Source organism: Genypterus blacodes, unplaced genomic scaffold (genome assembly GCF_046128005.1).
Source record: "Genypterus blacodes isolate CSIRO-AG114 ecotype Tasmania unplaced genomic scaffold, CSIRO-AGI_Gbla_v1 ptg000044l_1, whole genome shotgun sequence".
NCBI lineage: Eukaryota > Metazoa > Chordata > Actinopteri > Ophidiiformes > Ophidiidae > Genypterus > Genypterus blacodes.
In genome coordinates, this window is record NW_027466857.1 from 4,139,900 (window position 1) to 4,153,018 (window position 13,119).

Genomic DNA, 13,119 nt, shown 5'->3' on the forward strand with positions numbered 1-13,119 from the left:
ATAGCGGGTTAAACTTTAATGTGACTTGATTATACTGGACTAAACTGAAACCTGGGATGAACTGGTGAGCCGTCTCACTATGCTGATCGGTTCAGGCTGGGATGAAGACCAACACATTTCATCCTGAACAAATTCTGCCAATTTTCACAACTTGAATTAATGGAGAGATGAATGCAAGAGTCAGTAAAAGATGAAATGACTTGACTGGGTAGGCATAGGCGGTGCACCGCAAGCAGCAGTTGCCGGGGTGACAGATCCCATGTCCTTAAGTGGCTGATAGGAAGACTTCTGGGAGGTGTCACTATGGCCAAGTGAGGCGCACTGGGAAGTGTTTTTGTCTGGCTTTGAGCAGCTCTTCCGGCAGCTGGTCTCTAGTAGAACAGTACCGCTCAGTTCTTATCATCTTCCACCCTCCCATCTCCCCCTCTTCCCATCGTGCCCTCTCTCTCTCTCTCTCCCCCTCTCCCTTTCTCTTTTGTTCACTGACCTGTTTCCTGGAGGCTTTCTGAGGTTTGTGGATGGAGGATGTAGGTTTCACAAGTGGGAAGTCGCTTGAATGCTGCTCTATTTTAAAGGGGCCAATTTGCTGTCATTGCCCAGCGCCCCCAACGTTATATCAGTTCTCTCATGATGTTTTATGTTATCTAAAGGGGAGGCGGCTTGAGCAGGAGCTGAAGGGAGGGCCCCGAGTGTGTGCGTTAGCAGTAGATTCTGGGAAAATGCCTCAACAGCGCATCAATGCCAGTTACTATTGACTAAGCAGGGCTGCTGACTGCTGTGGTTGTGTCACTGACCATTAACTAACACAGCACTGCACTTACCACCATTATCTCTGAGTTTTAAATTGAAGAGTGCACACTTTATATGATCCACATGTGATTTGAGGTTATAAGTGTAAATACATCATAAAACTAGTAGCCTCATGAGACCTGCACGCAACACGGGCCATGGATTGATTGTAAGCAAATGAAGGATGAAGTATCAAATTTTATTTTCAGTACACAATTCAAACGTAAAATGCTTAATGGATTTGTGTGGCAAATGAATGTGGCAAATTATAAAATATTCAATGTGACGATTAAAAGCAAACAAACTGCATAGAAAAGTAATATGCTGTAAAGGATCATTTGTTGCTGATTTAAGAATACACAGATAATGTGCTTTGATGATAAATTCTTCATTTTCCCTGTAAAATGTGTCCGATTCCCAAGAAACCCTGCATCTTAGAACCAAGCACTAGGTTGTGTTTCTATGCAGCTATCCATCTTGCTAAGCACAATACAGATTTCTTCAGCCATATTGATTGTGTGAGTGCAGCGCCGGGCCATACATCACACACAGCTACTTTGTTCTCATTTCATCTGCCTCCTGTAATAAAACATATTGTATGTCCACTGACCTTTAGTGGAAATACCACACAGGCTTCGGAGCTGTTGCTCTATGTTCTAATGATGTTGGCCTTGCCAGAACAAAATTAGTTAACGTCTATGAAAGCACAGCTTCATCTAGCATTCTGAAACAACAGCTGCCATAGCAACCAGACACTTGCTCTTTGCTGAAGATGAATGGAAACTACCAAAAGAGGCGGTACGCATCATCACAAAGATGCAAACAGAGAGTAAATATCACTATGACCCTTAAGACAAAAGGGGAGTGCATATTGAACGTATACAGTGGCGTTAATTCAAAGATGTGTTGCTTGATACAATACAAAGAAACCACACCAAAGATTCACACACCGGACTGCGAGTGCTTTGTGTCCAGAACTGCCGAATGCAGCGGGAACACACCAGCATCCAATTCTCACATGGTGATTCTGTTGATACTTACTCACTTTGAATGAACATCCGCATTTGTCTGCTTGAAACGGAAGCGCGCAGCTGAACGACTCTCCAGGGGGCTCAGATTTCAGGGATAAAGAAAAGCATTACAAAGTCTGACTGAGGTCCCATCTAGAGGACTCTTTAGTTGTTCAGGGACAGTAACATGCAGCAGCGATGTTGACAGAAACAGTAACACGGTCTGCTGATGTTTGCTCAGAAACAACCCGCTAAGTAAATAACACGATATACAAGCATTCAACTATGACATCCTACATTAAAGTCTCCCATGTTGAATGAGTGCAGTGCATTGTGGGGGACCGAGCCAAGTATTTGCAATTAAATCTTGGAATGAATGAATGGAGAACAACTTGGCAATGAGGCGTCGACTGGCACGGCCCTCTTGTTTTGTCGTCTAAACTCTGGCAATAAATATCTTCCCTCGTCAACATTTAAATTCTTTGTAATGAAATTATTCTCTGGATTGGAGGATGGATTGAAATGTAAAAACCTCCTCCAATAAATGGTTTATTGGTTTGTTTTTTGTCTGCTTTTTTTCTCATTAGATTCATGTCAAAAACCATTTCCGTGGTGAGTTAGGATATTTATGGACTTCGCCACAAGCAAATACACCCCCGACTATCTGCCCCTTTGCGTCTCCCTCTCTTTCTGACAGTAATGACAAACATTTCATCTGGTTACAAGTAGAAATAATATACAAATCTAAACCCCCCCCCACTCCCTGTCCATTTTCTTCCTGTTACTGGAGCAGAGCAGCTTGAGAATAAAGAGGTTGATGTTAGTGGATATTTTAATAGATGTAATGCTTTTACTTTGAGTTCATTTTTTTCCAGAGCAAATAGTGTAGTGGAGCAGAAAGCGTCAGATAATTTATGCAGCTGCTCCCTTTTCTCCCTGTTTCTCCTGCTGATTTATCCCAGCAGGGAAGCTGCAGCGCTGCTTAAAGATGTGGGGGATTTTTTTTTTCCCTGTCAATGTCATTTTAAAAAGAATACAGTGGACATAACCGCCCTATTAAAAGTCCTCATCGCCAAAGCTCACACACACACACACACCCAAATTCTCATTTCCATCCACTTCAGGGCCGACTCTTTCATGTTAGATCACAGTATTGGCATGTCAGCGGGCAGGTGGGACCGTTCTGTCTGTGACATTACCCTCACTACCTGTCTGCTGTCCAAGGGCGACATCACTCCCAACACTTCAATTCATCAATCTACTGAGAGGTCATTATTAGGGGGTTTGGCCTCACCACGCAATAATCCATCAAAGCCTGGACCAAGTATGTAACATGCATCCATGGGATTGTGTACGTAACCTATGTCACGTCTGTGAGATGTATAAATAAACACAGAAACATCGCAATTCTCTCGGGACTTCTTTCAGGAAATGTGGCACTTCCTGACTTAACGTAACCGCACCATCCAACAAAGGAAGCGCTGTTCATTTGAAAAGGCACAGTGAAGCCTATACGATTGCATATATTCATTCGGCAGATGCTTTTATCCATACATGCGTACATGTTTTTGGGATTAGAGTCAGAAACCATGCATGGCAGACAGGGTGAGAACATGCAAACACAGCCAGGGTCAGTCTGTGTTTGAGCTCAGCGGCTGAATCTTTCATCAACCTCGTGCTTCTGTGCTCTCAGTGAATTCATGCGACAAGATGAATCGCAGTGGTACTCGCTTTTAATTTTGTGCGCATGTACCTGGAACGCACAAAGTACTCACTCGGGTCACTGCACGCAAATTTGAGTCTAGCTCTTACACTGCACCTGATGCACTGATAAAGTGTTTGTTTAGGTGTGCTTGGCTGTTGCCTCTTTTAGAGAAATCAATCATATCACCAGCCCCGGTCGGTGTCCTATGTGTGGCTTATCTGTTTTTCCGATCTCATACTTAATCACAATGTCATCGTCTGTGTAAGCGTTTTTATCCAAGGATGCATCGCACGCTCAGCTGTCCTTGCTGATGGTTTCACTCCGGGGACTTTGAACGTCATTTTTGAGGGCTACTACTGGGCTCAACCAATTGAAACAAGAATATGTCACATTTCAATCAAGAAACGTCAGAATTCAGTGCATTTTGCAGACATCCGTCCCTGAGTATGATGTTTACATGAATTTACAATCCTCTAGGTGTGTTACTTGGAGAGAGCTACTTGATTTATACAATCATCTTATATCAAAATAAATCAATTTATTGCCTTATTTGGAGTATAATTGAACTTTAATGTATAGATATACTGAGTGTGACTAATGTAAGCTCCAGTTAACAACAGTTAGATAACCATTGCTGTGTAACTCATGTCAGTGAGTGAATTTGTTGAATTGATATCTTTTCTTCTCCCTGTGTTTTATCGCGTCATAAATGGTTTTATATTAGGTACTAAACAAGGAGTAAACACACTGTATCTCTTTAGAAGGTTTGCCCTTTCCAGCTTTCCCAATAAAGTCCTCATGATTAAGTGCTTGAGTTGACTTTTTGGTTTTCTAGGGCGATGATTTGTAATGATGGACCCCCACAAAGCTTAAGAGTTTTGTCATTTTAACACACAACATGCACCTGCTGTAATTGCTCTTCCAGACTAAGTGTTTACAAATTAGGCATCAGATTTGGATTTGTCTCCACTGCCTTTTGACGCATTGTTGCCAGAGTCTGGACTGACAACAAGGCAACAGCAAGGTAACATAAACTACAAAGGAACAATCGATTCCTTTTTTACTTACACGGGCTGATGCCTGTTGCCACACAATACACAGTAACAGAAACACACACCAAGTGATTTGAACACCACATCAAATTGTCCACATGCTTCCAAAATATCTCTTCTATACATATCTTGTAGACATCCATCTAACGCGCACCCATACAGTCTATATGACCTCAATACGGATCTTCCAGTCCGAGCAGATTCCACCATGTCCTCCCTCGAGTGAATCATGTGACAGTCTGATCAAAGTAACGGCCCACAATCTGAGGCTTTACAGGGCTTGACATGCTGAAACACAGAGGTTCCTCTAATGAAGACAGACTGATTCAGATCAGGGGAGCAGTAGATGGCTGAAAGCTGAATGAATGCTCTGATGTAAAGTGTGGCATTTCCCATCTATCAAACCCAACTCCATTTTGGATTTCAATTTGTCAGTTTTCCCAACCTGTGTTTGCTTGTTGGGCAAATTCTGTGTTTTATCTGATCCCTGAAGGGTTTAGAGTGGTTTGGAGTAATGACAGGCAATGTGTGTAAAGGAAATATCCAGCAAAATGAAGGACCTTGGATCATTCATCATCATTCATCGTGCATGGAGATATTGATTGTAAACGTGGTTGAAATATCATTTTCTCCACCAGAAGGAGCCTCAATAGATCACAGGGGGCTAAGCCGCATTACAGGTTTTGTTTAATTTGGTCTGTTGCAATCTGTCACAATCTATTTGCATCTACACGTGGAACCAAAAGCTGACTGCAGCAAATTCAGATAATCTCTGGCGACTGCTGAAGGCAATTCAGTCCATAAATTAAGGTCAACAATGCTGACTAAAGGAACAGGTCAAATTTAGGAAGAAAATATGAAAAACGATGAGAAAGGGAATGATACTGTAAGCAACAGTACAAAATTTATACAATGTTGAGATATTTTATTCATATTATCAGATAAAACACATTTTAAAACAGTGAGATATCCCCTTGATAGCTTTCTCCCTTGAATTCAAGACAAATCGGTGCAGTTAGAGAAACTGAAAGTGACAAGCCAACAGCGTCTGTCGAGATATTGGCTCGAGTCCACATGAGAACTTTATTTAAGCAGTCGGGCTATCAGGGAACAAATTCTAACAAGACTACAATAACAGGGCACTGCAAAAACAAACTGCTTAGCAGGAACGCCGGCTTCCAAGAGGATCAAAGCTCTGAATGGAGTGGACCAAAGTCGGTGCTGGTTAGAGAGCAAACCTGATTAAGTGGAGTGTATGGAGGGATGACAATGAGAGAGAGAGAGAGAGGGGGGGAGGAAACCGATATGAGTCAGCAGATGCACCATTAAGCTGAATGAGCTGCTGGATAAATAGCGTCATGTAATTAGATGAAATTCTAAATGATTCCGTGGCATGTACAGTGTAAGGTTGTACAGTGTGTATCAGCCGTCCCTGTGCCACATGCCTGCGCTGTGCTGGATATACAAGTGTGTTTGTCTCATTATAATGTCCCTGCTTCCTCACCTACGGCTCCTTTTGCACACCTGACCACTCCAGCAGAGGGATTCTCTCACTGAGGGTTCTTCTCCTTGTGTTTTGACACCGATTAAGCCGGGTTAGGAGACATAGATCTTTGCGAGATTCTTCAATATCTGTCCTTTGTTCCCAATCAGGTCGAATCCATCTTGAGTCGCTCTCTAATCTTCCCATCAACCAGTTGCTCCTTCAGCACATTTACATCACAATTTGCCATGTGAGAGTCTGTTCACCTGTTTGCCATTTATCACACCATCAGGTTCTCACGGCAACCTGGAATCCTCTCTCTCTCTCTCTCTCTCTCTCTCTCTCTCTCTCTCTCTCTCTCTCTCTCTCTCTCTCTCTCTCTCTCTCTCTCTCTCTCTCTCTTTCTCTCTCTTTCCCTCTAATAGGTTAGACAAGAACACTATGTAAGACGCAGCAAGGCAACCAGATCAAATCTTAATCACCATGACGATGATGGGAAAGGCAGATTCTTCTCTCTGCTAATGAGCTTTTCCCTTCAGGAGAGATGTTACATTCAGCCAATGAAAGAAAATATCTCAACATTCTCAGTTAATTGAATGTTGACTGGACAACTATTTGGATATCAGAATCCTTTAAGCCGAGGGGTTATACCTCCTCCAAGGTTGAGCAAGCAGAGCCACGTAACAATAATAATAATGATAATGTCCACACAATTGAGTTCCATGATATGTGAGCATCAGTAAGTTTCACTTGCTCGTACTGTTAACTTCAATTTCTGTTATTTTCCTGCTGGCTTGTTGGCGAGTTTCTACTTGTTCAGCTCTGGTTGCGAGTGATTGATTCAAGGGGCGGATATCACAGAAGCTTCCTGGTGACTGTACAATCATGGGGGTTATGTCGGTGAAGTTATAGTCTTCATCATAACAATAAGTTCTAGATGTGAGAGAACATCTGATCAATTATGATACGAGCTACACTGGCTCCTCTAAGTGATACAGTGCCTGACTGAGGTACTACGTCAAGCAGGCATAATCTATCACTGTGATAGATTTGGCTCCTGCCAGTACGACAGCTCAACTGTGGAACCTTCATATTCACACAGCAAGAGTAAATGGCTCTGCTGGCTTTGCTGTCATTGGCAGTGTTATTAGCCAGTAGCTTTTAGAGGCTGATAAAAAGCTGCAGAAAATAAATGAGTTTTCTCTCGTAAATGACATGAGTGGACACGTATAAAGGGTTAAACTGGCAGAGGAAATAAAGGAAAATAAGACCAAAAATCCATTACTTAATGAGTGAAAACAGGATACGCATTTTGACGTCAGACTTTTCTGCTGCGAGCTGAGCAGCAGACAGTGACTCCATCTGACAGTGACAGCCTACGAGGTCACTCCACGTTGCATCATTCCAACATTTCTCAAAGCCCAATAAGCAAAATCCAAATGGAGGGAGTAAATTATTCCATTTTGCATTCAGCTGATGATCCTAAATGGAGCACAGCAGCTGAAATGGCCTTAACTTTAATGGAAACAAAGGGAATGCAAAGGTGAGAGGCAGCATCGCTTAGGAAACACATACGCGACCTCATAGCAACCATATATTGAAAAACCACATGTCACAAGTTCATGTGTACATCTGGATGGGTTGAAATTTGCCATTGGCCAACATTTTATAGTTCAATTTAGTTTAGTTTCTTTATTTAGGTTATCTCATGGTACTTTACATGAATAACATTTAAAGATACCTGACATCCCTCTATGAGCAAGCACTTTGCAATCAAAATGCAGCAGATTCAGTGTGTGTTGAACATTCTCTAACTTACAAAACTGAGAGATGTGTCCTGTAAGACAAGCCTGTACTGCCCTTGGAAGGTGGCCTAGGAGTACTTAGAATGGCCTATTTTTACTCTGTGTGCACAGAGGAGCTACAGCCAGGGACTTTTTTCTTTGCACTTTACTGCTTTGCAAGGGTTTGTTTTAAAATAGACCTCTTAATGAAAATAAGAACAGAAGAATCTGTACATGATGTCCACCTTATGGTCTTTATTCTGGTTTAATCAGTTGGTAAAGCTGGGGGGAATACTGCCTGCAGACAAAAAAAGTGTGCTTCTTCTTTGTCCTGCTTAGAACAAACAGATCTTACCAAGCTGCCTCAGAGGCATCAGGTAAATTGATTGAAAGCACTTGATATCAGACAAGGGGAGACTTCCAGCTAGGAGCTTTTGACTAACGGTGGAACCTATGCGATCCCAGCCTTGTCTATTATGAGGACAGAGTGAAGAAGAAGAAGAAGAAGGCTTAGTTGGAGGCTGTATTCAGGTCAAGCAAAGCTCCATAGAGGCTTCTTTAACCTCTTTTTCTGACCAGCAAACTCCCATTCCTGTTTAATATTTTGCAGCTCCCTCGGAAACAGAGGAGGATACTTTTAATTAAGTATGACCAACAACAAAACATACAGCATATACTGTACAATATGGTTGTTTAAGGCTTTTAATCATTCAACAAAGTCCCTGGATGTGTATGTCCCTGAGATGCTGTACGCATGTAGATGCATTTAATGCATTATGACTGGAGTCGATTATGAGGCTCGGCCAGTGACCTTAAGTCAGGAAAAGTGGTTTGCTTTGAAAGAGGTGAGCATGGGGACTAAGTATACCACAAGGTAATGTTCACTTAGACACACACAGGTACTTCCATGACAATAGATACAGAAGCACAAACACAAAACCAGGTACCCAGGATTTTCAGCCTATTGTAAACAACCATTATAGACAAGCTCAATCCTTATAGACTTAACCTGCTGCATGCCAGCAATTAGTCACAGCTCGTGTTCAATGCACTGCAGCATGTGATGCTATTTAATTTATCGTGTAGATCATCACTTATTAATGACTACCCATAATGCATTTACAATAGCGTTGTTGTGTTGGTGGTTTGTCCAATTAGGAAAAAAATAAAATAAAAAGCACAGAGAGAGGAGGACGGTGGTGTATGGTTTGACCCTGCTTGCTCAAATCACAGAAAACAATTGTGAATTAAGTGTGTTATATTTCACACTACTGATGACGAAGATGCAAGCTGTTGCTGCACTCCACTCTGGCTTACCAAAGAAAATGATCTACAAGACGGCTGTGAAAAATATCAGAATTTTACTCTTTAATTCTGGACACAAATCCTTGTTTTTAACGGTGTTATTTGTTGGGTGTGAGGCCTCACAGGAGGTTGCATTCTAGGAAATTTCGGCCAGTCTCTTACAAATTTACGGCTTTAGGTGAAACTCGCACCGTTATAACTCCACACACACACACGTCCACACAATCTAAATGACTCCCCCGGTCTTGGCAGCAGATGCCGGCCTGTCCGGATGAACTGTTATTGATGGAGGAATGCATCATCCTCCCCTCCCACGGTTCTGACACGGCACTGATGAAGTATATCTCTGCACCGTCAAGTACAACCAGACTGTGATGTGTTCGCTCTCTCTTATTCAGAACTTTTGTTAATGCTTTTCCCTGTATGCTTTTGCATCGACAAAGAATTGTGTCACTGTATGGTTTAGACGGATACAGCAGATGGTATCAGTCCAATATTGGCCTGCTTTGTAATACTGCGTAACAGCCACTTATGACGTTAATAGACTAAAGGAGTCACAGTTGGCTGCAGCTGTTGTGATGAACTTGCTTTATCTATGGGAGAGATTTTTAGCTCGGGTTGCTGTTTTCTATTTTGACGATTATAAAGTTTGGGGTCAAAAACTGGCATCGAATTTAAAACAAATCTAGAACTATTGGCTCTATTAGCAACTTAAGAACACTAGATTGATTTAAATGTCCGTCACGTAGATCCACACAACTACTTTGTATATCTGTATATTGTTTTTAGAAACCGTAATTGAGAAACTTGTATGTATGTTTGTATGTAGTTGTGTTGAAACTGGTATCTCTGTTTTAGAATACCAAAGGAAAATACTGAAATGCCAAAATACTAAGACATTATCTTGCGATATTAAAGGTGACAAATCATTATCTGGATCTGGATCGGCCTCATAATGTATCAAATCTATTTCTTGAAGTCTTTCCACAAAATTTCAACGGAGCCCATCTGTGACTTTTGGATGTATCACAGCATATTTATTGTCACAATTTCCCTTCGTATTAATGATAAATGCGCTGCTGCTGGACTCAAAATGGAGGCTCACACCTGACAAGCTGCTAGAGCAGGTGCGTCTGTGTGTGTTTGTGTGTGTGTGTTGAGTCCTGGAAACTCAACAGGTTGCTTTGTTGCCGGTTTAAGTACAGCGTGCCGACTTCCTCTTCCCTCCTTTATTCTCCCTTATTAACAATCGCACAAAGCACATTTTCACAAAATTCCGTCTTTATTTTGATGCTCTAAAATGACAGAAGGAGGTCGACTGTGCTGTAAGGAAGACTGCCATCTACTGGAGTGAAAGCAAAGCCCTCACGACCTCCTCACCTCGCCATCCCTCTCATTATTAACTCCTACATCAGTAGTCCATTAGAGAGCTTTGGTACAGTTCGCAGACACATAACACACACTCTTTGAAAGACTCGAGCTGTACTCAGCATAGGTGCAGCATTACAAAAGAAACATCTGAATATGACAGGGAGAGCCTATCAAACATTCATATCAGATCAAATCCACTGTCAGACAATAATGGGCATCTCCATTTAACTATTTTAGAACACGCTTATTTCCATAGAATCCCAGCTCACCAAGTACAGATCTTTGTTATTTCGGGTTTAAATACAATAGTTGAACTGTACACTTGCAGCGGAGGTGTACAAGCCTAACCGTGTCATCCCACCAACCGGCTGTAATCCTGTAATTTATCACAAATAGCAGCCCAAAGCAGAACATCTGCAACAACAACTCAAATTTTAACCCTATGATACAGAATAGGCACTTAATTGTCCATGTCAAACATCACAGTAACTTCATTAACACGTAAAGGATCACAGTAACGGGATTGTACCAGCAGTGCCTTTGATTATCGAGTGTGTAAATGTCAGCTGCAAACATTTTGCTCGTAGCATCAAAGACAAAGAAAAAGGAAAATAATACAAAGCAATACTGTCAATAATGACAGTATTGCTTTAATCGGGTGATCATTGACTTATTATGTAATCACACTGAGGGAGAATGAAGCAAACTGGAGCAAACAAGACACAGATGCAGGACAAACTGGAACCAACGGCAAAGCATAAGCACGTTATTGGCTCATATTCATTTAGAAATACAGCAACATTTAGCCAACTACAAAATATGTTCATATACATCCAGATAAGAGGATTTAACAGATATTAATCCTAAATAACATAAGGTGGATTTAGTCCATATGGGGACATTTGTTGTTGTTTTCAGCCTCACCGTCACCATCAGACGCAGTAAGGAAGCTTTTATATGATAATGGAAATCAATGGGAGCGATGCGCGCACCAATCAGAAGCTGGTGATTTATGTTAAAGGGAGTGTTGAAAGGAATAGTCGCTTGGCAACCGCGTACGAGCGGTGGCCAAGGAGCAGAAGCTTCTCTTCTGCTACTGCTGCTCCCTGCGTGTGCTGCTTCTTACACTGGGAACGTTGGGGGACAATGAGCAAGCCCGGTTTAGTTGATAAATACATTATTAGATTTTACAGCTCATCTTTAGCCTTTGTTAAGGAAAGGGCAGATTTTTTACGAGTGAGCCGTTAAGTTTATGTGCTCCACATGCTGCCAAGGAACTGAACTAACACAGAGCAAATCCTTGTAGAAATGGCATGGAAGCATTATTAATCTCGCTGCTCCTCCACTGTTACTCATGGTGCTCGACGTAAACATATGTAGGTTATCCTGTAGGCGTAGAGGCGCACGAGCCAGAAGCGCACTCGCCTCGCTTGTTCTGAGGTGGGGGGGAGGGGGGGTGTGAGGGGGGAGGGGGGTGCACACTGCAAAAAAAATGTCCATCTAAACCAGTGGAGTCATTTAATTGGATTATTTTTGCGCAATTAGAGAAAAGAGAAAATCCGAATCAGATAAGCGTCACTCCAGTTGTTTCTACTGTATTTGATCTAGTTTTAAGAATAAGATGCTTCAAGTGAGGATACTTTTTTGGTTTATTGTCGTTATAATCAATATTGAACTGGGCTGGATTCGAATCAAATCATTTTATTTTCTTTACCCTGATGAAGTAAGTTTGTCGTTGATTTAATACAAAAACAAGTGGAGAGGCTGCGATGGTAGAATGTCTTACAGCGATGCTTTTTTTTTACAGTGCAGCTCCTGATCTCTGAATCTGAAGGAATGAAAACGGGATGGATGTGACTGACGGTTACTGTGGAAACCAACTTTCCCTGCTCGCTCCTTCTCAACTCCCCATCTCACAGCCTCCTTCAGGTTTTGCTGACAGAATAAAGATCGACAGGCTACATCTGCGTTTCCATCGTTACTGAGCTGGCAGCACAATAATATGAATATATATATATATGTAAGGACACAACACGGTCATGAATGTGTCATGGCTGGCATGTGCACGTAGAAACATCGTCGTTCGTTAATTAAAGAGAAAGAGAAAGAAAGAAAGAAAACTGTAAAATGTTACTTACAGCAATTGGTGACGGCGAAACTGTTGGCCACTTCCAGATTGTCAATGTGAGGCGTCAATCTGAATTCCGAGGTGCCAAACTGAACCATTCCTATCCGAAATGCGCTGTACTCTTGATCCGCGCCCCTTGGAAAGAGCCCCCCTGTAAACACATATTCAATAGATATCATCCACCCTTTCATTTCAAGGCAATCTGTGTGAGAAAACCTCGTCTCTCGTCTTTGGAATTTGGCAGATACGTACCGATTTGAACGCTGGGCGAGCCTCCGAGCACGCAACCCAATAAAACCAGCAGGATCGAAACGGGTAAATTAACTATCTTTTCCATGACCACGGTTTAGATGTCCACATCCACCAGGGAGCCTGATATTCCTTCGTTTCCCCCCCCCGCAGGTATTTTAGATCCGACACATATTGGATGTCAGAGTTCAGCCTTTTTTTCTGTGGGAGGAAGAAAAGAAATCAAGGAACCGTGTTTTCTGC

General features: G+C 42.0%; 1 protein-coding gene across 3 annotated transcripts in view; it reads right to left on the reverse strand.

Moving 5' to 3' along the window:
* gria2b (glutamate receptor, ionotropic, AMPA 2b) overlaps nt 1-12,964 on the reverse strand; it is a 42,849-nt gene extending 29,885 nt beyond the window's left edge. For 2 of the 3 annotated variants that reach the window (XM_076149186.1, XM_076149187.1), the window contains exons 1-2: nt 12,880-12,964; nt 12,638-12,778 (exon numbers count right to left, since the gene is read on the reverse strand). In XM_076149186.1, coding sequence (XP_076005301.1) covers nt 12,638-12,778; nt 12,880-12,964 — 226 coding nt within the window. Of the gene's footprint in view, nt 1-12,637; nt 12,779-12,879 lie in introns of those variants that run through there. The other variant, XM_076149188.1, reaches the window with a different exon arrangement.
* Between the last annotated feature and the right edge of the window lie 155 nt (nt 12,965-13,119).